The sequence below is a fragment of the Antedon mediterranea genome, chromosome 4 (genome assembly GCF_964355755.1).
Source record: "Antedon mediterranea chromosome 4, ecAntMedi1.1, whole genome shotgun sequence".
Lineage (NCBI taxonomy): Eukaryota > Metazoa > Echinodermata > Crinoidea > Comatulida > Antedonidae > Antedon > Antedon mediterranea.
Genome location: NC_092673.1, coordinates 21,353,303 through 21,377,115, shown reverse-complemented (window position 1 = coordinate 21,377,115; position 23,813 = coordinate 21,353,303). Strand labels below are relative to the sequence as shown.

The following is a 23,813-nucleotide window of genomic DNA, read 5'->3' as shown; positions in this document are numbered from 1 at the left end:
GTGATGATTTAAAAAGATCAAAATATGATCGAGTCTTACAAATCGTTTCATAATATGGTACACATTCAAATGAATCCTTCTTCACAGTTAGCTGCTTTACTTATAGTTACTCTGAATGTACAATAATAAATCAAAAGCTAAACCTGCATTCTATCATGTCCTATACCTCCACTAACCCACCTAACAAAACCACTCAAATATTCTTCACCGACTTGAATTTGTAACCTACTCGTTTTCGTTGCTGCTTAGTAAATTTTCGAGTTTCTTTTTCAAGTTTCCTTTTTATGCAATTACGGCGTTTGCTGTTGAGTCCATGCAGACTATATGGTTTCATCTCAACTAATACTGGGCAAATTTTCCCGCCATATTTTGGAGCTACGCGTATATATCTATACCGCTTAAGAATTCCGACACCACATCGTTGTCTGTCACATTTCCAGTCGCCCCACGACGATACTCTACAATCCGTTGGAAGATCTGAAAATATTGTGTAAATTGTTAAAAACACACAAAAAAGACAGATTAAGGCCACTTGCCGATTTAGTTTCGGAGATATAAATGTATACAGGAACTGCACTTACCCTGCGGTTGGTCAGCGAGTACTGTCAGCTTTTTCTCCCCTAGAATACCAGCAAGTTTGGTTAAATCTATTTTTGAGTTTTCCTTCGATAAATCATTCCACTTGTCCGTCTTGACAATTGAATTGAGTATATATTTCTGACCCGTTGTTAGTCTTTGAAATTCGTTAGTTGAAATTTGGGTAAACGTAAGCCGACCTAGCGATGGTAGTCCTCCGCCAGGGTACTGGAATGACGCCGCCGGATGTGAAGGTCGATTCCAGTAAATCCGGGAGATAGACTTAGCAGGAGATTCGGCAAAATTTGGAGATGTGAAAGTCAGGCCCTTGTCGGTGCCTGCGTCTATTGGATATAGTTCGAAAGACGCGGCTTTTACCCATTTTAGACCGTCGTGGAGGCTGATGCCATCTACGCCTACAAACCAATCTGGACTAGGGATTATCTTGATTACAATTGATATCTGAAAGAAATCGTATTTTTTTAAAACATTTTTAGTTTCAAACATCGGCCCGTAGGACAATTGATCCTGAGGCAATGTGACTGTTTTGCCAAGTACTTCCACACACATTTTCAATTAATATGTAACGCATTGAAGCCAATTTATGCCATTTTTAATGCGTTCATGACGCGTTTTATTGTGTGTATCAAACGATCCCTTCTCACCTTTGTGGATGTAGAATGCATAGCCAACACTGATGACGCTGTACCTGTTCCCTCGGACAACGCGTTAGCTCCAAATATTGACGAGATTGCCGAGTTTTGAGAAAGTTCGTCGGTAAGATGTGAAGTTAACCCGTCCTCTGCAAAACTCTGCAAACCTTTTGTAGCGTATTGACCTAAATGCCACATATGGAAGTTATCCGTGTGTGTTGCACCTGCCAAGATATCGATTGATTACTATTGATATAAATTGATAATTAATGATACATTTTCGAATAAAATTTCGGTATGATTTCATTGTCATTTTATTTCACAATTACTTCATTTAGGCCTATTTCTTTGCTCAAGTATAATCTGATTCCGAAATTTAAATCACAAAATATCATTTCTAACACGATTTTAATATTCTTCACTTCACGTATAGCCGGTAGCAAACATGCCATCTTCAATTACATAATTTATATTATCTATTTGAGGAATGGTTCAATCGCTGTATCATCATATCATAGGTCACCAACAGGGAATAGTTGTTTTATTGCATCTATGTAAAAGTATCACCTTACTAGGATTCCCACAGTGAAATGCCTAAGTACGACCTACGGGCTTAGGCCTATCTCCGTCAATTTGACAACAAATTATAAGCCGGTTATTTTTTGTACCTCAGAACATAATAATGAGACGCCGCTCTGATAGATTAAGCCCACCTATGAGGCAACATTGTTACAGATACGAAACAATTTTTCAATCAATAATAATTGGTTAAAATCACAGTGGATGTTTTATGAGGTTCGAAGATTTAGGCCATCAACCCTATCATCACATTATTTATAATGAATACGGTACCAAAGGCGAACATAGCCAGAAGTCACGATTATAATGAATTCATTGATAGAATCCCAGTTTTTATTATCAGTTTTATTATTTTTCGCATTCAAACTTCCCTTTACCATCAGTTTGTTTCTTTTTAATTAAGGTCGGTTAATCTTTTGGGAATGCATTTGCAGATGCCTTGAGATATTGGTGTAGGTCTGTTTTTAAGATCTTTTCGAGTGGCGAGATATTTTAATTCTTTTTATTGCATGTGTTAATTCACAAATTAGTGAAATGTGTTACAACGCGTAACAAAATACGTATGCGTATTTTCATCAACTTTAGTGCTCGCGTCAACTTTAATACGCGCATCAACTTTAATACGCGCATCAACTTTAATGCGCGCATCAAGTTGTTCAGTATCAAAAAAGATAGTAGCTTGATTTTGAATGGATACAATATTTAATATTTTATATTAAGTGAGATTCCAGACATTTAAATTGATTCAAAACCCATATAAGGAAACACGTCAAAATGATACGCCCAGGATTCCATACATTTTGATAAAACAATAGATTTAGTTTATTATTAATTGAGTAACAGAGAAGCGCGACTAAAAATAACTCGTGTGTAAAAATACCACAGGTAATTTTAAGGTCACATTATTTTATTTATATTAAAATACACCAGTCCCATTGAGAAAACGACAACAGTAACTTAACTGAATTACTCTCTTTGCGTTACACGCTGTGTGCTACTCAATGAATGAACCCACTGAAACGCGTCTCAAACCCACTGAAACGCGTTCAGCTACTCAATGAATGAACACACTGAAACGCGTCTCAAACCCACTGAAACGCGTTCAGCTACTCAATGAATGAATAAACCCACTGAAACTCGTTCAGACTCAATGAATGAACCCTCTAAAACGCGTTTCAACATACATTTCCATTAATATGGGCGTCGGTTTATAAATTGCTATAATTTACATTGTACATAAATACAAAAAATATGTTTTGGCACACTGCTCTAATATATCGATATCGCAAACAGATCATTTTTCTACAGTATTCAATTCAAGGTAAATAAAAAAGCAAACCCACTTTATAGGCCAGGTGCGGGCAAAGAAATTATATTAATCAAACATTCTAATAATTATTTTTGGGATTTTTTATTGTGCTTCACTATTTTGTTGAAAATAAGCACTTTCTTATCTCAGTAGAGGGATAGTTGAAATTACACAGTAAAATCCCTATTCCTTGTTAACACAAAATGTTAGAGGCATTTTTAAACAATTAGAAATAAACTGTGTGGTAAAATATATTATCAGATGACATGAATTTGACGTTTCTGGTTTTTTTATTCAACTTCAGATTTTTCAACATTATTGGCACTTATTGGCACCTATAGTCACCGTAGGCCTATATGATATTACATTTGTTATTTACTATAAAATAGTCTGTCTGGTTTTTATAGCAGAATTTGGGCAAATTGTGTATTTTGTCATCGCTTCTGTGACACATTTTGTTTTATGTGCATTTAACCAAATATTACATTTAAACGTCATGCTTGTACCCGAGCTTTAATAATAATAACAATAGTAATAACAATTACATAAGTCTTAAATTAATTATTGAAGAAATAGCAATTTTTACGCAAACAATTTTGAAAGTTTGATATTACAGATAGACATTTTGCTACCCCTTAAATAGGGTGCTTATCCTCCCAACAACTGCGCCAACTGAAAATAGACGTATTAACAAATTAACATTACTTACCGATCATCGGTGACCACTGGGCGTGTTTCCTATAAAGGGGGTAATGTTTTGGGAAGCGTCCCTGGGACCAGTTTGCGATAAAAGTTACCCGATAGTAGACCGAACTGTCTAATGATTCACTTAAAGAGAGTACTGATGCAACAAGGAATAACAGCAATGATTTACGTATAAAATGCATCTCAGCTAATAAAACATAAAAAGAATATGTGAAGACTGGTGGTAAAAATGTACTTCTAGCTAGTCTACGCCAATTCCTTTCTGTCCGAGCAATATTAATGATTCTAAACCATATTGCAGGTATTTATACAGACAACTGAGGCCTAGATATTGAATAGCAATTATACCGGTAAGTGGGACCACACTGGGATAGTAATTCGGCACCATTATACATTTCTTGCCGCTACCTATAAAGGTCGGCTGGTAGATAAAGGCCTTTTATTATACATGGTACGTGATATTTTAAGATGCATTATTGGATCGCTATATGTACACGGCATCCCAGACGATTTTTGATGAGACGAGTACAATAACGTGGGATTTCACAGACGGTTGGTGGTTATTCCTGAAATTGCAGACGATTTTACCTGAATGACAGGAAGTAGCCCCACCGTCAAGAGTTTGTCTTTACTTATAAAATATGGCTTTTATAATATTAAATCCACAGACAAAAACAAATTAGGCTATAATGTAAAACCGCACTTAAATTACAGAATTTATTTTATAAAAACATGTTTTACTGTGGACATCTAATTTATCGTTCCATGATTTTACAGTTATATCGTTTTTGACAATATGTTTTATTGTATAAATGATGTTGTGACGTGTTAATATGCTTCGACATGAAGGAATCATCTCTATTGTGTCTTCCAAGATGCCCTCTCAATAATTTTTCTAATACCTTTATAGGCCAATAATAAAATCATGAATTAACTCTTTTTTTTCAGGTCATCAATTTTGACTGGTCTGATAATAAGCGTTTGCTCTCAAGGTGACCCATGTTCTTCATGCCTTTCAAACGAATCAATTAGCACCGATATATATTTGACTGCTGTGACGAAAACAAGAAATACTGGAAAATGAACTGAGCATGACCAGTACGCACAGCAGTAGGCAGAGAGGCTTGTTTCTCTAATATTTAAGGTGTATGTTGTCAATTGTTTTACTTCTGTCTGTTAAAGACCAAAAACATTGACAAATAAAGATTAATAAAATCAGACTCTCACTAGGCCATTTTGTAGTTTTACAAGTTCATCAATTCCGTAGGAAAAAAACCCGATTTAATCCAACCAAACCCATTGGCTGGAAACCAATTTGACTATTTTTTGCTTTAAATTACAGTTTTTTCAGGTAAATAATTTTGTTTCCAATCCAATTTTTGGTCAAAGGGAATATCTATTGTGTGACATTAAAGACATATTGTCCCCCTGAAAAAATATTTTTTAACAACATTTTTGTTGAATATTCCATTTTAATGTAACATAATAGTTATCCACTTTGACCAAAAATTGGATAAAATAAAAAGTATTTAACTTTAAAAAATGTAATTTAAAGCAAAAAATGGTCAAATTGGCTGCCAGCCAATGGGTTTTTGGTTGAATCTAACCATTTATGTTGTCATTTTATAAGTAAAAACATTTTTTGTTTGTTTTTTTTCTGCGGAAGTGATTAACTTTATGAAAACTATAAAATATTATTCATAGTCTGATTTAATTAATCTTCATTTTTCATGTTTTTGGGGGACAATACATCTTTAATAGAAATTATACATAACTAGACTTTTTTTTAAATGAATATATTTTTCAGCTGACATCGCGATGCTGCATAGGTTGTTTCAATGTTACTAGTGTGTACCCGGTTGTTGCATACTAAAACATCTTTTAGGCGATATTTTCTTCTCTTTTCAGATGCAGTACCTATTTTAGGTTTTCAATTATCGTCACACAATTTTGGCATTAGTTTGTTAGGTCTTGCGATTAAAAGAGAGGGCGACATACACATTCGATATTATAATATTAAATAACAGCTGAAAACTGAATATTATCTTTAAAAAATTCCTATCGAGATACAGGAAACTAATATTGGAAAATACGTTACTACGCCCTCTACAATCGGTCTCCTTCGGCAGTTACCTGGAAAACAATAATGTATGAAAACGATGAATGTAATCCAACTAAAAGTTGAACATTAATATTTGTCAAGTCAAAATGAGTTTAGAAGACTCATTTTCTTTGAGTTTTCATTCTATTAAGACTTATTTTGACTACTTTTTATGTGAAAAAAGTATAACCACCGTGTGGTGGCAGTATTCAGATATACGTTTTATACGTGAACTATACTTAGACTACGTTATATCTATCAAAACAGGACCACGCGTATTATGGTAGCAGAAATCCTACAGAGGCTGTACAGTTATATACGTAAATGTTGTGTATTAACTGGTAATGTTAACGCTATCGGTAAGTGCTATGTCTGTATTTATTTTATTTATTTAAGTTAAAAAATGTTATCGACTGAATTGATTTTTATGGCTTCGTATCTACGTAATATTCCTTATAACAATATTTGAACTTTTGATGGAAATCTCAAACATTTTTGTTTATTTAGACGAAAAAACACCACGATATTAACGTGTAAACATTGTCTATATAAACTTAGTACTAACTTTGGTGATAATGTTATAATGTCATGTCAGAATATCACATTATGGGGACTTTGATCAATAAGCGTATTCATGTGTGTATCGGCTGTTAACAACTGTAAATAGATTTGTTTGATATTAAAAGAAAAAAGAACAACGAATTGTCAAGCTTTGAACAATAAGAATGATGTGACCGGCTTAAACTGAGCAAAACTTTTACCCCTTCACGTCACACGTTTTAAGTTAATAATTCAACTAATTTTATGTAAATGAATGTTTAAAAATATGTGAACCGATTATAGCACATTGTAAAATTATACCGTACTGTATATATATGCATAATTTATGGACAATAAGACTCCATCTGCTACGCATAACGATTAATTAATACATATTATGTAACAAAGATACATCAAATTAATTAAACAAATGATATAATATAATGTACTTTGACTCTTTAGTAGAGGAATGAAGGGAATGAAGAAAATAAGAGCACACTCTTTCAATGAGTGAAGTATAAAATATGCCAGAACAGGACATGACAACATTGATATCGATTTCTCCAAAGTTTTTAAATATAGATCTGATTTTCCGATTAACTTTATAATAACTGTTTATGGTTACTTTTATAATAACAATAAAACTCATTTCCTTTCGGTAATGTTCCATATAGTCGGTAATTGTTATTGATGTACGTCATGATGCCACAATTATCATGGAAGAATCGTTGTTTCTTCCACGATATTGTCTTCATTACACTCTACTACGGATCATTAGTTAACAGTGGCGATACATTACATTGATACATTGTGCTACATTGAAGGTGCATTAAACTATAACATAAATAATACCGGTGTATACGGCACATTAAATGTGTATGGTTTGTGTTCGATTTCAACCAAATGCCATCTGTATAATAAAAGATGATTTAAGTATACATCTATTATTATACTAAAGTCATCTAGATGACTTAAGTATACATGATGTAATGTGTTTGGTGCCTCACAAGGAAAGGAAATTCCTTGTTAGGTTTAGAGAAGGAGAACGTTTGTCTCTGATACATTAATGGATCTGCAACAAGTGACCGTCTTCACAGCAGTCTGCAAGAATTGTTTAATTACCACGTAGTTAAACAATATAAATTTTAAGTTGCCACTTGTTGTCGTTCCAGCATAACTTGTGTCAATTTCAATTAGAAGTTAGCTGCGAAAAACGTATATAAGCCAAATCATTTAATGCGATTCCCACATCGTCTGCCACGCAGCGGTAATGTGAGAATTGATGCAACAATTACCGTAAAAACATAATCAAAATGTCAAACATAATGTTCCTCATAATGGCCAAGCTTAGTGTTCCGCTTTTAGACGCTTTTTTGTTATCATATAAGTAATTCTCGAAAACGTACACGATTATCCTAATAACCCCTGACCGCGTCACTCCATGGCCATAATAAACACGACTTAATATTACATCGACAATTTGAAATACTATATTCTGGCCAATAAAAACCCTTGTCGATTCACGGTCAGAGGCTAATCAGATTTGTTGTATAGGCTTGCAATACGTTTGAAGTATCCTTGCCTGACCAGCTGGGCGCTTGAACCTCTGGACCTGTAGGGCCTAGTCGAATATTTAACTTAAAGTAGCCTTCACATAATAAATAACAATGAATCATAAAAACGCGATTAACATCCTATAGTCAATGCAAATTTACATAGACGAGCGGTAACGGTAATAAAAATATAGAATCTATGTTATTCCTTTTGACTATTTACACACAACGCGGAGCGGACGGGCGGTTTCCGCTCCGGGAGGGGTACTGATTCTACGTGTGACAAGCTACGCGATTTCCGCTTACGGTTACCGCTCGTGTGTGTAGATTGGCCTTTACTACAAATATCCTACAACGGTGAAGGATAGGCTCTATATAATAAATGTTTCTGTACAGTTTTCATATTATTTACAATTTGAAAATATGATAAAACACGCGGCGGTATTAAAGGTAAAGGACTTTATAAAGGATTATGTTCCGACGTGTAAGAGTGAGATTATTTATGCTTTCATGGTTGCGGCCCGGGTTTCGGCAACTTCGTCATGAAATCATTCATTCTTTACACCATGGTCAAACTATGGGAGTTTTCAAAGTCATTATGCATACAGATGTTTAGTGGTTTACATATTTTATAAACATTGTGAATTGGTTAACAGTGTGATATTAATGTTATACGATTAAAGTTCACATTCTTCAGCATTAAGCGTTTCTCATCGTGCGTTTTATGTAATGTCTTAAATATATTTTACCGTGCATCCTAATGACTAAAGCAACATAACATTTACTTATCTGTAACAAATGTTTTACTTTTAATTATAAAATAATCTATTCTGAAACGAGGCGAGATATGATAATTTTAACGATCTTATAAAATATCTAAAAATATATAGGCCTAAGCGCGCCTTATATAAGGCCCCATTTGACGTGACTGTTTTTATCATATAAAAATATTTACAAAAAAAATCCTGGTGGTTATTCTATACATCGTCCATCTGTTCACCATTGGTGACGTCAGTCGATTATTTAATCCTGGTGTAGAGACATAGTGTCCTGCTTTTAACACGGCATGTATGCCAAGATGGACCCCAATCAATCGCACTCATTTCAACGATTCTTTGTTTAAGTACAACTGTAAATATTGAGTTAGTAACGTATAAACTACTGGAATACACTCTAGTATTGTGCTACACATTCTAAACGTTTTATCAACTAATTAATACACGTATCTATTAGTACTTTACTAATTAAAAGCTGTATGTAGTTTGTATACAATTTCGAACCAATAACTTGGCATTATTATTATTCCAACTATTGTTGGTTTGAAATGTGCATATATATATATTGTACATTTAATATTAGTATTACTAGTTTGTGACGACAATGAGGCCAGTTCGTATACTAGATCTACATGTACGCCCTGGTACAGTATAATCATACCTAGGTCTACTATGTAAACCAAAGTCATACTAATTATATACCTGGTTAAGCAAGTTACAATTTTAAAATAGCAACTGGAAAATATATTGATGAAAAGAGTACGGTACCTCAAATTTTAATATTCTTGTCCTAAAAGGCAATAGGCATAATGTATTATCTTAAGATTCCTATGCCTTGCTATTCCACTTAAGCTAGTCTAGTTCTTGCTTTTTCCCCAAGACTTTTTTTTAAATTTCTTATAATTTACATTTTATGTTATTGAATAAAAATGTTTGAAATAATTATTTGGAGATCTGGAGTTCGGGTCCTACATAGAGCAATGATACGTTTTTTTTCAAATTTTAAACTTTAATCTATAATAATACAGGATTGAATAAATAGATTTACTGTATCATAACATTATTACTAATAATATGAGGGTATTACTACACATCTAAATGATGTAATTATGTTAAATATTACACAACCAGTAGAAGCATAATAGGAGCTTAAATAATAAGTCTTATTTATATGACCTTAACACAATTCTCAGTTGTGTCATGTACTAAATATCATAAAGCTAAATCAATTCAACGTCTTATGTATAAACAGTTCAACCTTTTTCATTTGTATGAAAAGATCGAGGAACGCTGATGGCTATAAAAACAAGTTATCAAACATTCAATTTGTAATGAAAGCCAGAGAGATAATAAAAATATTTAATTGTAACAGCGTTTATTGTATGGCAGTCCTTGTTGTGTTTGCTTTGGCGCTAAAGTAACATTTACCGTACAACATATCAACCGTCTGAACGTGTTCATATTTCACTTCATTGTAAAAATAAATATCACTGTAGGCCTACTAAAATATGTTTCCTAGTCCTACTGTTTGACAGTGACAATACATTATTTTCATTACGTGCTATACCAACATTTTTGGCGCTAAATTGTAAAAAGTTGATAGAAAGCTTTTTTTGTTGTAGTATCTTGGTTTCAACATTGTGCCGCCAGAGGTAGTCTGGGTTCCAGACGGAGTTTTGTTTTAATTAATAAAAAGAAAAATATTTTGGCACATATGGCGTTTCATACGTATACTACTTAAGTTTGGTTATTTTCAGACAAAAATCGAAATAAAAAAAAACAAACAAACAAACAATGAATACAGACTTGGGGCAAGTCTACGTCAGAGGCTATTATTCAACTCGCCTTTGGCACAGGGCGCCCCTAACGTCCGAAGATAAAAGCAACACTTACTGATCCACCCAAATCTGTTTTTATTTTCCAGCTGAAGTTTTCAAGTGGAAGACGATTGGCTGAGAGAGATCCAATTCAAACCAATCATACTTAAGGAACCAACCACGCGATAAACCATTAAACAAGATTACCTCAAAATGTCAATATTCCTTGGAGCTTATTTGTAACTGTTTTATTTCTCAGATGTATTTCAGTTTGTTACGTCGAGTAAAGGTTGCTATGATCACAAACGATAGGGTAAGGACTGTGGTTTGATTTCAATGCATGATACCGTAGCTTAATACTGATACCTAATACCTCACAGCAGTAAACATGTTACATTAATATAAGGAGTTACAGTAGTGTTATTAATTTCTAATTTGACAGTTTTAGCATGAAGACAATTTGGATTGTCGTAATTATACGTTAAATAAAGCAAGATCACAGTGGATTATCAACTTATGGTAAGTGATCCTTTTTTAAATTTTTCCATTTTTATTACAAACTTACATCTACATCTCCTTGCTTACTAATACACTTATTGTGACTTAGATTTTCCCTCATGTGAACACAAAAACTTTGATGTCATTCGTGTATTTTGAGTAAAATCGAAAAAAACTGGTAGCGGCAGGAGGATCTATACTTTAGAAAGAAATAGGCGCAAGATTACATCTTGTCACGAATTTTTTTATTTCGTAACAAGTGTATATATAATAAACATAAATAAAGCTCGTTATATACAGTACTATGTAAAAATACAATATAAAAACAAACATATAATCTCTTTGTCGGAATTCTAAATGAGGAAGTTTCCTCTTAATTCTATTCCGCCGCCAACACCAAAATACCATCACTATAATACTACCACAAGTCATCAATAAAACGGGTATGTTTGTCAGTGATTTTATGAAATTCTACGGTAAACCCCTAATTTACTTTGGTGTAGAGACTAGAAGCAAAATCTTATAAGTCCATCGATTACTTGACCAATATCTCTACTAGGTAGGGGTAGGGCACATACATGTGACTGAGAATTCGTTCGTCCACACATTGTTCTGAACAATGGGGAAACTACGGTATTGAACCAGTAGGGTAACGCAGAGGCCCGAGGCCCCTGGTTTAGGAAACATTAAAAGTGGCCCTCCAACTTCCACCGCTGGAGGCCTCGAGTGTTTTTAGCCATTTCGGTATTCTTCAATGCATGTTTTTCCTCTGAGCACTGCTCAGGGGCCCCGTAAGCTTAGGGGCCCTGGATTTAGCCAGTGGGCCCTATAACCGTTACGCCACTGTATTGAGCTAAACGGAAGGGAATGGATATAAGCGCACAGATAACCAGGTCACGGTATTCTCCACCAAAGTTATCTTAGGCCTAAAAATGAAATCACAAAGGATTTGAACTAGCTTCATAAGACAGCATTATCTAATTTTATTAGGTTTCAAAGGGCAAAGTCTGACCATGTAATTTATCTATTCAACTGTCAAATTTAATTTCATACTTTATAACGAATTGATTGAATTTTTATACAATTTCATCTGATATATATGGTCTGTCAAGCATTCATGCAATATCATACACAGTGGCTGTGCTGTGTTTAGTCATTCAACTAAATCGCAAGCTATATCAAATTTAATTATAAATAATATTAATTCAAATACATTTTTGATGATTGTCCAACAACGTGAAACTGTTTGAATTTAAATACGTGTGATATTTCTTTGATATTATTTATCCTACCAAAGTTACATGTACACACGATTCGTCTAAACAAACTATCAGTTTTGATCGTACCCCCGCAGTCCAATAGGCCCACAGCATAACAGTTTTGTAATAAAGGACTGTCACAAAAAAACAAACATATATTTATTTATATATATAGAGGATCAACGACTAGATAGCCAACCATAGCCAACGTCACACTTGATACAAAATAAAATAAATACTGGGCTAAAAAATTACTTTTATCCCAATTTATTATTTATTTATTATTATTGTTCAAAACAGTGGAAGTTCAAAACAGTGGAAGTTGAAATTTAAAGTGCATATGGTACTGTACTTAATATGCATAAAGTGTTACAGCCATGGTTGTATACATGGTTATTACCCACTCCCTATCATCACACACTATATTCTGACTCGACCTTGAAAGCACATAATGTTCATAGACGCTTGATTATTAGTATGACATTGACAAACGAAATTTCCATACCTATTTAGTTCACTAATTTGCCATATCAATAATGTACTGGTCCTGTGTAGATGCATCGCGCTTATTAATATTTCATCAAAATGAAATTAAATTGCCAATCAGAATGAATCCGCCATAAGATATGTGTATCGTATTACTTTATCCGATGCGATAATCCGATTTTAGGGTCAGTGACTAGTCTGATTATTTTTTAAATAAACGTTATATCTTGCTCATGATATTGAACCACCCAATTAATCCCATCCTTAAGTACAGTTGTAAGGGCGCGTGTCTTCTATCGACGATAACGTTTTTTTGTACGCGCGTGTGTCCATCTGATTGGGACGTCACTCCAAATTCTAACAAGGATTTGAATGAATTCTTGCTCGCTGGATCGAAATGTCAATCGGCATTATGCTTTCTGTTGTTCAGTGAATTTTGAGTGGAATGAATGGATGTATCTTGTTGTCTGGCAATTCTACCCATAATGTTAAAAATGTGACACAACGCTGTCCCCACTTCTTGAATTAATAATGTATGAATTGTATGCTGTTAATAAACAAGACATCATCGTAGTGTTGCCTGTACAATTCTGACAACAAGCTTTCAGCAAAATAATGACTAGAAAAACGAAGATATATCATGCAATTATATTAATGTCAACCCTTTATGTTCTAAAGCTAAAATATTTATCAATTCTTCTTGTAGTTGGCATATATTCAATGGGAAGCCACTTAAAGTTGTCAGATAATGTACAATGTTCAATAGTTGTAAAATTGTTAACGATGCTGCACAATAGTTTGACTGTTATTGATAACTGATTAATACTGCTTTAACTAGTATTTTTACAATATAAGTACTGATTAATGATCTGCGTTGATCGATATTCCTTAATTAACACATTGATTGTTGTAGTGAGCCTAATTGGTTGTGTCCATTTTACACATACATTACACGAGTAATTAGTGTATGTATATTACCAACATTTTTCTATTGATTGCCTTTTGTTTAGTGCATTTCACACTAAGTGCAATAAGCTAAGGTTGAGCAACTGTATATTCTGACGACACACACTCACACCACCAGGGAGTTGTTTACAACTCCCTGCTCACACACTCCCACATAATATGCATGTGTATTACTATTAGTTAATTTAAATAGAACTAATAGTACGGTAATTAATGACAATATATTAGTCTGAATCAGTTGCATGTATAAAAACATTCCTTCGTGGACAGAATAGAAGGACCTTCAGATTTGTAGACCCTAATTAATGCAAATAATAACGACTTGTACTATTGTGTTGTTGGATTGTTGTAGTTTATATAGTTTATCACAAGCATTATAACAAGCTTCAAAAGGCAGTCAAATCATGTCTTTTAATATCTTTATTTTTCTAAACGATAACAGACAATTTGATCCTGTTTTATTACTGTTCAACCTTATTTATAGAATAATGAATGTTTGTTAAATCTTTTATAAATGGGCCCTGGAATTTTATAAATAGGCCCCTGGAATTTTATAAATAGGCCCCTGGAATTTTATAAATAGGCCCCTGGGATTTTATAAATAGGCCCCTGGAATTTTATAAATAGGCCCCTGGAATTTTATAAATAGGCCCCTGGAATTTTATAAATAGGTATCTACTGATTTTATTATGTTATATGCTTTATTTTTTAATACATTTTATAGGGGCCTATGTTTATATTTGATGTTTTTGTGCAATTTTGCTTGATTCCATATATGTAGGCCTATATGTTTTTAAAATTCTATTTTCATGGTTATATGTATTTTTCTATTGATGTTATTGGACGCAATTCAGTTTTGTACTGAAATGTCTTTTTCAAATCATAGACAATTTGAGCCTAGTTTCAATACTGTTCAGGAAGACCACAATAACTACATACATTTGACTGTGCTTCTTTTCAAGTTGTTCCTGTTCGAGGTTACTATTTTAATCGAAGATTTATTTTCATGATGCAATCAGCGAATGCCATCCTTACAAAGAAATGGGTTTCTATTCGGCAAAAAGCCCATGGTTATTTTTGAAGGTTATAATTTACTTATACTAACCCTCTTATAGATTGCTTTTAAAGTGAAATTGTTCATTGTTCTCAAAGGATATGTAGTAGTGTTAAAGGAACATTCTTTCAAATGTACCTCCGTTGCCATGCACATAATCCGGGTTTAAATAGAATTAACATAGAAACCTCGACTGCGTCAAAAGGCAACTAATAATTGTTAAAAGTGAGTGATCATTCTAGTATGAATATAAACATAATCATTATACGTCATTATTATTATTATTATTAACATCCATCATCTAGTTAGTTGTATAATCCGTTTGTTATTTGTATGGGAAGTTAATAATAAAGTCTCTTCAATCAACTTTCATTATGATGATGTACACATGGACCTTAACACAAATAAAGCAAACACCGTTTTATTTTGAGTCAACACACATTACTATTTTCTTGTGATACTGTACATCGCCATTTTCAATGCTGCCTGTCATAAAAACATGATGTAAAAAGTTAGTTATGTAAAGGATTCTCCAAACCCTAAATCCCAAAATTGTCGGGATGATATCAACTTTTAAAATATGTTTTAAAATGGTTCGAGAGCTATCTGTCTGAGCGAAAGCAATTCACAAATGTAAATAATACATTGTCTGACTATACACACATCCAATGTGGAGTGCCTCAGGGGTCAATCGTGGGCCCACTTGCTTTCCTCTTATATATAAATGACCTATCGAAAGTTGTAAACAAATGTAAAATAAGTATGTATGCTGACGATACTATAATTTATTGTTGTAAAATGAAAATGAAATATACCAAAGTATAGGCTAAATGAAGAACTTATACAAATCGACGATTGGTTAAAAAATAATAAATTGAGTCTAAATGTCTCTAAATCCGAGTTCATGTTGATCGGATCGACAAACCGATTGGCAACCACCAAAGAAAAAAATAGATCAGTTAATATAGATAACGATGTTGTACTACGCGTTCGATATTGCAAACACCTCGGTATCATAATAGACGAACATTTATCATGGAAAAATCAGATTGAATACATTCGAGGTAAAGCTCTAAATGGATTGGGTATGCTTAGACGATGTAGCTATTATTTTCCACAAAACATATTAAAACATATTGCAAACTCTATTGTAATACCTTACTTGAGCTATTGTAACATAATTTGGGGAAATAGTAGTCAAACTCTAATGAAAAGAGTTCAAACTATACAAAACAGAACAGCTCGAATCGTGTGTGGTCTAACATGGGACACACCTAGTAGTGAGGCACTAAGGCAAATTAATTGGTCACCTTTATTTTATCAAGATAGATATGAATGTTGTATGGTTATATATAAGGTTTTGACAGATAATGCCCCACCTTACCTAAATAATGTATTTACATTCAATGATATAAATTATAATCCAAGGCACAGTGATACACATCTATTCATCCCAAAGCCAAAAACCGATTTTAAAAAACGAAGTCTGTCTTATCGTGGAGCAATTATATGGAATAGTCTCAATGTTGATACCCTTCCAAATTCAGTTAAGTTGTTTAAAACGTATCTGAAAAATGCATTGTAAAACATAATGGTATGGTAATCTACGATCTACATCCAACTTTTAAAATGGCTAAATACTATGTAAAATGTGTGTTTTATCACTATTATTTTAAGGTAAATGAAATCCAAAAGATTTATTATGTATTACAGTTGAATCCCCATGAATTCTACACTTCGATAAGGGTTTCCGTTTACACGGGAAGTACCAGTATGGTGTACCCTAAATAGAGGTGTCAGATGAAGGGGACTCTGCTGTAATTTTTTTTCTTTTCAAAAAAAAAATTTTTTTCGTTTCTGTTGTATTTATATGGTGTTGATTTTTTTGTTTTGTTTTGTAATACAGTATCACGAACTTGTGTAAAAACAATCAATATTGATTGAACGAGTTGTACTGCACATCAGTCTCGTGTCTAAATAAAGTTTATATATAACTCTAACCCTGTTCTTAACCAAATGGTTAAACATTTGTCAAACATCTCCAGCAGTGGTTTTATACCACGTGACAATTCTTCCAACTGAGTACACTAATTAAATAAATCGTAAAAAAAATAGAGCTATTAAAGTGAATTAACCAATGACATTCTTTGTTGTCGGGGTTGTTCACTATAAGTCGTTGTCATGGCGACAGTATGGTGCATGGAATTCAGCTATTTGTTGTCTGTTGACCCTTTTAACATCATCCAATATACAAAATTACTGAAAGATTATTCAAAATTATAAAATTACGTAACACAACACGACGACGTAGATTTAACGTAGATTTCTATTCGTTAATCCATGATTCAACCCCGGAATAATTCAACGCACGTGAGTTGAATATTCACAAGGGACTTCGTGATTGGTCAACTCGCTTGCGTTGCGTTTACGTCCTTACGTTGCGTTCAAGTGGGAACCAGTAACATTACTTCATCAAAAGCAATACTTTGTCGAGTATAGGTACTACCACAGGTCATGTTTTCCTCTGAGCATGCCCGAACATTTACTTCGGTCTAATGCTTGTTCCTATAGATAAAACAACTAAGAAGGTTGTACAGTACTCCTTTTTCATTATTGAATATTTTTCGTCTTATTTAGCAAGTACAGTATACAACATTTGTTAATAACTAAATTTACACAGATAAGGATGGCTTACACTAATAGCTTGAAAGCCCCGGTGCAAGTTTTGTTAGAAAAATAATCTAAAAATAACATACAAAGGAATGGTATTATTTGTGTTATAAATTTAACTAATATTAGGTTATCTATTGGACAAAAGTATCAATAACGAACTACTTAATACTCTTTTAATCACAGTGACACCCGTACTAATTGGATATTAACTGGAATATATGAATTATGGTTAAAAAAAATCACATTACTGATGATTACGTGTTTGTAAATAATATATAAACCGTGGCAATCGATAGCTTTTAAAGAGAAACACTGTTGATTCCATTGAAGCAAGAAGGTATATTAGATCGTCTTTAAATAACAAGTTAATGTATGTAGACCCCTTAAAGAATCATTAAAGCATTTTACCAGATATATTAACATAACGAGCTTGTAGTTAAATTGAGACTTAAATAGTCCATTTCTAGACCGTGTTTCGACTTAGTATTAGTAATTGGCAAACATGGCGTTTCATACGTATACTAACGCCCGACCGGTGGAACATGGACCTTATGGGTGGACTAACATATGTGCCTCCATATTCATGTACTGTACACCCACTATTACTAAATATACGACATTCTTGGAAGATTCGACCTAATTCCTTCATGCTTAAACCGGACTAAGTGGTATTCAGTAGCAATTGCCCTTCATTAGTTTTAACTCTGTGGTTTTGGCGATGTCTGCATCCTCACATTCAATTGGCAAGTTTTCAGAAATATAGTACTGTAGGCCTAACACATTTGTTTAAATGAATCACGAACATTAAAGGTTACTACTTACAATGTTCCGTTGTTCCCATTAGATAATATTTGTATGTTGGACACACTCTTCTCGTTATAAGTAATGTATACAACAACTATGTAGTAATAGCAGTCAGCCATTACCGATAATTGAGGGTTACATAATGCTAAGTGAGTAATACCAACTTTGATTGAAGAATGAATAATTAAGAAAGAATTTACGATGAATTGTTGGACCATTAATCAAATTATATGCCTCATGGGACATTAATTGACTAGTATTTAATTGTGTAAGACATAAAGGTTGGCCTGTTACGCCTTGTATTGAGTTACAATTCAATCAGAAAATGTTCGTTGACTAATAATAATATGCTGCCGGTCTGTAACATCAGGGAAGAGTGTAATTTTACTCTTTCCTGGTAATATCTTATTAGTTAGAAGAATGGTTATAAATTGAAATCTTATCATCATCATCATCATCATAACAGTTGATCATTACCTTCATTAATGTCGTCATTATCATGTCCTAAATCAATAATACTAATTTCATCAATTGCAATGATCATTATTATCTTTTTTATTATCTAATTTACCGAATCATTGACATCATCCTTATCAGAATTGCAACATCACAAAACACGACAAACTAAACGGTTAAATTCAACCAAAACCCATTGGCGGGCAACCGATTTGACTATTTTGTCTTAAATTACAGTTTTTTTTAAGTAAATAATTTTTTTTTGGTCCAATTTTTGGTCAAAGTGATTAACTAATATGTGAAATGGCATATTAAAAAAAATAAAAAATTCAGGGGGACAATGCATCTTTAATTTAAATTTATTAATTTTCATAATCACACATAAGTCACCATAGTTATTATAAAATTCTCCTTGACTAACTGTATACTAACAGCATAAATTCTTTCCATGAATACGGTACCACATATATTAGAATGTAAGAAAAAAAAACATTATGCTGAAGTGACGGCAAATATAATTGAAGATGACCATACAATGAACTTGCAGGCACGTTTGAATTCAATTGAATCTCAATTAAATGTCATTCAATTTCATAATTTAAATAAATAAATATAATATGACATCGTTTGCTTGCTCTGCGAGTGTGTAGTTACGTATTAAATGCATTTTCAAAATGTTTTGCCGTTTATATTTCTAAGTGAAGTACGGTAGAATGGTTGGCAGATATTACACCACTTGCGGTTGGTTAAATACTAATCTTCCACGTAACGCGCGCGTACAAATATCGTAATTATTTGCATCATTATTTTGACGCGCAATGTTGCGTCTTGTTTTTTAGTATATTTGATAACCTGTATTATAAAGAGGCATACAGTACTAGAATAAATCTAAATAAATAAATTAATTACTTCTTTAAACAACACAACAAAATCTACGTTTAACGAAAAACGAATATCTCATACGATAGAAATCCAACTGCAGAATATCCGTACAACAAGTAACACACACAGATATAAGTTATCTTTGAATGTTTATTTTTTCTTTTATTTTACAGAAGCTGGATATGTTCTACGTAGATCGCCAACAAAAGAACGAGTAACTCCACGTAAGTGACGTCACTGCCACTTATTATAGACTGTATTAATGACATTATAGTTGTGCTACTGTGAACATAACAATTACTATATCTAGGTTAACACGAATGTGATGTTTACCACCAATAACTATCCCTATGGCCATAGTTCACTCAGGGAAATCATAATCATCCCCTTGCTATCATCATAGGATTAACACAACTCATTAAATCACCAATTAAGATCAATGCTCGATAACCATTTCGCTTCATCTTCTGATACATCTAACATCAACTTCCATCTTCTCTTCTCATCGCCATGAGGTCAGGGGTCACGCGTGTTTCTCATTTTCATTCGCAGGCATTTATAAAGTGTAGAGAACAATCACGTGATTTTACTGATTATATGACTTATCTTAATGACAATCAAATGGAAACAGTATATAATGTCTAGCGGCATTCCAAATTGTGTTGTATGATGATGTAATTTAAAAATAAACACATACCATATATTGAGCCTTCAAAACTACCGCAAATAATGTATTTATTTCTTATCAATAATATAGGCCTACCACAAGTAGGCTATATTCATATTTATATTGCGTGAGATTTATTATTGAAATTAGATAACGTGAAATGAAAAACAAAATGGTTTTCTTTAGCGTCATTTGACCAATCCAATCTATTTATTACTTTCTGTTACTTTTAAAATTACGTGCTATATTGCGCGCACTGCACTCGAAATCGAAGGGAACTTATACATGCCCACAGTGATATTTGTGAGAGACAGCTGGTATACACCGTACGTAACGATTAACTCTCTTTCTAGAAAATCAGAAACCTTATTTCCAATTACGACGGTAAAGGGTAAATACCGACCCTAACCTACTTAATGTACCTGTAAATGACTACAGTATTGTACATATCTTATCTGAACATCAATACGGCTATATACGTTTTCTACGCCATCGTTGCACGTGGGCAGGTGCAACGTAATGTGAAGACATACAATGGCGTCAACGATCAGATTCAAACTCGCAACGATTATCTTGGGATCTTTGGATAATCTTATTATAGGCCTGTCATTTCTTACGATAATTAAACCCAAGAATACGATATTTTCATTACATTACATGCATATTGTATAACGCATTGAGTTACACAAAAGCATTATGTATGTATGGTTTGAAATATAAGAACCCGTTTAAAATACATTTGACATTCAGACAAAGTTTACAAAGCGACGAACAGTGGAGAAGTAGCTTGTCGGTTTTGGTTTCAGCAGGCATCGTACTTTGTTCCTGCACAACTATCATTTTTTTTACTTTCATGTATTTACTTTCATGTATTTACTTAGCGATTAGAAAGATTTAAAAAATATAAAAGTATAACCACATACTGTATTTACTTTACGTAATGTTTGCAAATATCAGAAGTTTAAAACAAAGCCATAACCTCGTGATGACTTTGAAGACATGACAGACTTTAGACCTGCATGCATGTTGTCTAAGTTGGATACTTATGGTGGAATCGTGTGTGAGTATAAGGTACTGTTATGTATGACATTTTACGGTAGTTGAAGCAAATTTGATGTGGTATTTAGAAGTCGCAACTTGTTCCATAAGTTTGTGATTAAAAGGTAGCTCCGTGTTTAACATTGCAAACTGTAATTGATTCTATAGAATCTGAGGAAGGGATTCTTTATTTATTTTTTTTTATTTATTAAACTTTATCACTGCATACAAAAACAGCTAAAAGAAAGGGATGAACAGGTGACAAGCACCTCTATCCACATTCCTCCTTAACATTACATAACAGGTGACAAGCACCTCTATCCTCATCACCCCTTAACATTACATAACAGGTGACAAGCACCTCTATCCACATCCCCCCTTAACATATACATAACAGGTGACAAGCACCTCTATCCACATTCCTCCTTAACATTACATAACAGGTGACAAGCACCTCTATCCTCATCACCCCTTAACATTACATAACAGGTGACAAGCACCTCTATCCTCATCACCCCTTAACATTACATAACAGGTGACAAGCACCTCTATCCTCATCACCCCTTAACATTACATAACAGGTGACAAGCACCTCTATCCACATCACCCCTTAACATTACATAACAGGTGACAAGCACCTCTATCCACATCCCCCCTTAACATTACATAACAGGTGACAAGCACCTCTATCCACATCCCCCCTTAACATTACATAACAGGTGACAAGCACCTCTATCCACATCACCCCTTAACATTACATAACAGGTGACAAGCACCTCTATCCACATCCCCCCTTAACATTACATAACAGTAACAAAAATACATACAAACAAACATACCAACTGAACTATTGATGCCTGCAACGGGAACATCGGCAACGTGATATCCACGTGCATGTATTATTTGGGTCAAAATTGTTTTTAAATTTTTCACCGTAAAATTTACAAACAGGCTTATTGAAAAGTAAATGAGAATTTGTCGCTTTGATTTAGCTTTTTGCTTATTTTATTTTGTATCTCCATTGAGATCCAGTCATTGCCATGTTTTCAGTGCTTATTTTATTTGTAACTCTATTGAGATTCAACAATTAATATCCACAGCATCGTCAATTTTTCAGTGCTTATTAGTTATCCGCTTGGTATACCAAGCGGATAACTCCTTGTTATTGTATGAGATCAACAGTTTTTTTCTGTATTATTCTTCTTTCCATCCTTCCTTTTTGTGGATCGCGTTTCTCTAAAATGTGTAAAAATAACATTTCATAACTTTGACAACATATGGGCATTTACGTGAAGTTGTGCACCTCCTATTTTTGAATGACGTCATAGTTGCGCAACGTAACTTACGCGCAATTTTATGAATTTCAATGATTGATCATAGATTAAAAACTAAGTCATTTAGTATTGACACTTTGACAAAATTTAAGTCATATCAGGGGCAAACTTTCTACGGATTAAAAATGGCATGTTTCACAAGAAGTTACGCGCGCACGCACATTTAAAATTTCAAAATGCGCAAAATTAATTTCTAATCAACTTTTTATGCGTTTCTTGTAATTTTGAGCATGTCAAAAATTCCCACGGGCGCGCAATTTTTTACGCACGCGGTGCGCACGTAGCGTTAAAAACATATTTTTTTCTCTTGAATCATATTTTTCAAGCCTTTCCTAGTAATTTTGAAAACAATTTAGACCTTTTCCAATTTAAATAACGCCATACGAACACGTTGAATTAAACATTTCATGCGCGTTTTTTATGAAAAAGCTTAAAAAATCGTCAAAATTATGTCTTTTTTTAAACAGTCATAGTTTCTAAAGTAAACCGTGAACCGTTTATTTTTATTACAAAATCTAGAAGTTGATGAGTTGTAGATATCGGATCATGCATCGATAAGGCTAAAAAAACATTGTGACGTCATCGTATGGCCACACGAATGTAAAATATAGGATTTTTGTCTCTTTCGTTATTGCTCATCACATTCAATGGAGCGCATCACGCTTATCTGTATTCCTTTTTCTCCTACATTTATATATTGTGTAGGTCAATCAACTTTCTTTAGCATGAGATAAAAATATTTTAATTTTTATGACGTCATCATGCCAAAAAATTTTAATTACGTGGGTCATTAATTTCATCTTTACAGTAAATTTTAATCTGTAATAGCTCGTAAGAATAAAATGTGATAATCACGATTAAAACGTTTTATGGAAGCTATTGGATTGTAGATACGAATTCATGTAAACATTTTGCCAATCGGATGTTGTGACGTCATCATATGGCCAGTTGAATAAAAAAAGTCGTATTTTCATATTTTGCGTAATAGTTCATCACATTTAAAAGGGTGCGCATCTATATTTTACGTATTCAAATTTCTTCTACACGTTAATATGTTGTTCCTGAGATAATTTCCTTCTGAAAGTGC

General features: G+C 33.4%; 1 protein-coding gene across 1 annotated transcript; it reads right to left on the bottom strand.

The window, feature by feature from the left end:
- Nucleotides 1–193: 193 nt before the first annotated feature.
- Nucleotides 194–18,390, bottom strand: LOC140047693 (spondin-2-like). The gene is made up of 4 exons (XM_072092730.1): nt 18,368–18,390; nt 1,185–1,453; nt 582–1,140; nt 194–477 (listed from the first exon to the last, which is right to left on the bottom strand). The coding sequence occupies exons 1-4, from the start codon at nt 18,384–18,386 to the stop codon at nt 194–196; spliced, it is 1,131 nt and encodes a 376-aa protein (XP_071948831.1). The 5' UTR covers nt 18,387–18,390.
- Between the last annotated feature and the right edge of the window lie 5,423 nt (nt 18,391–23,813).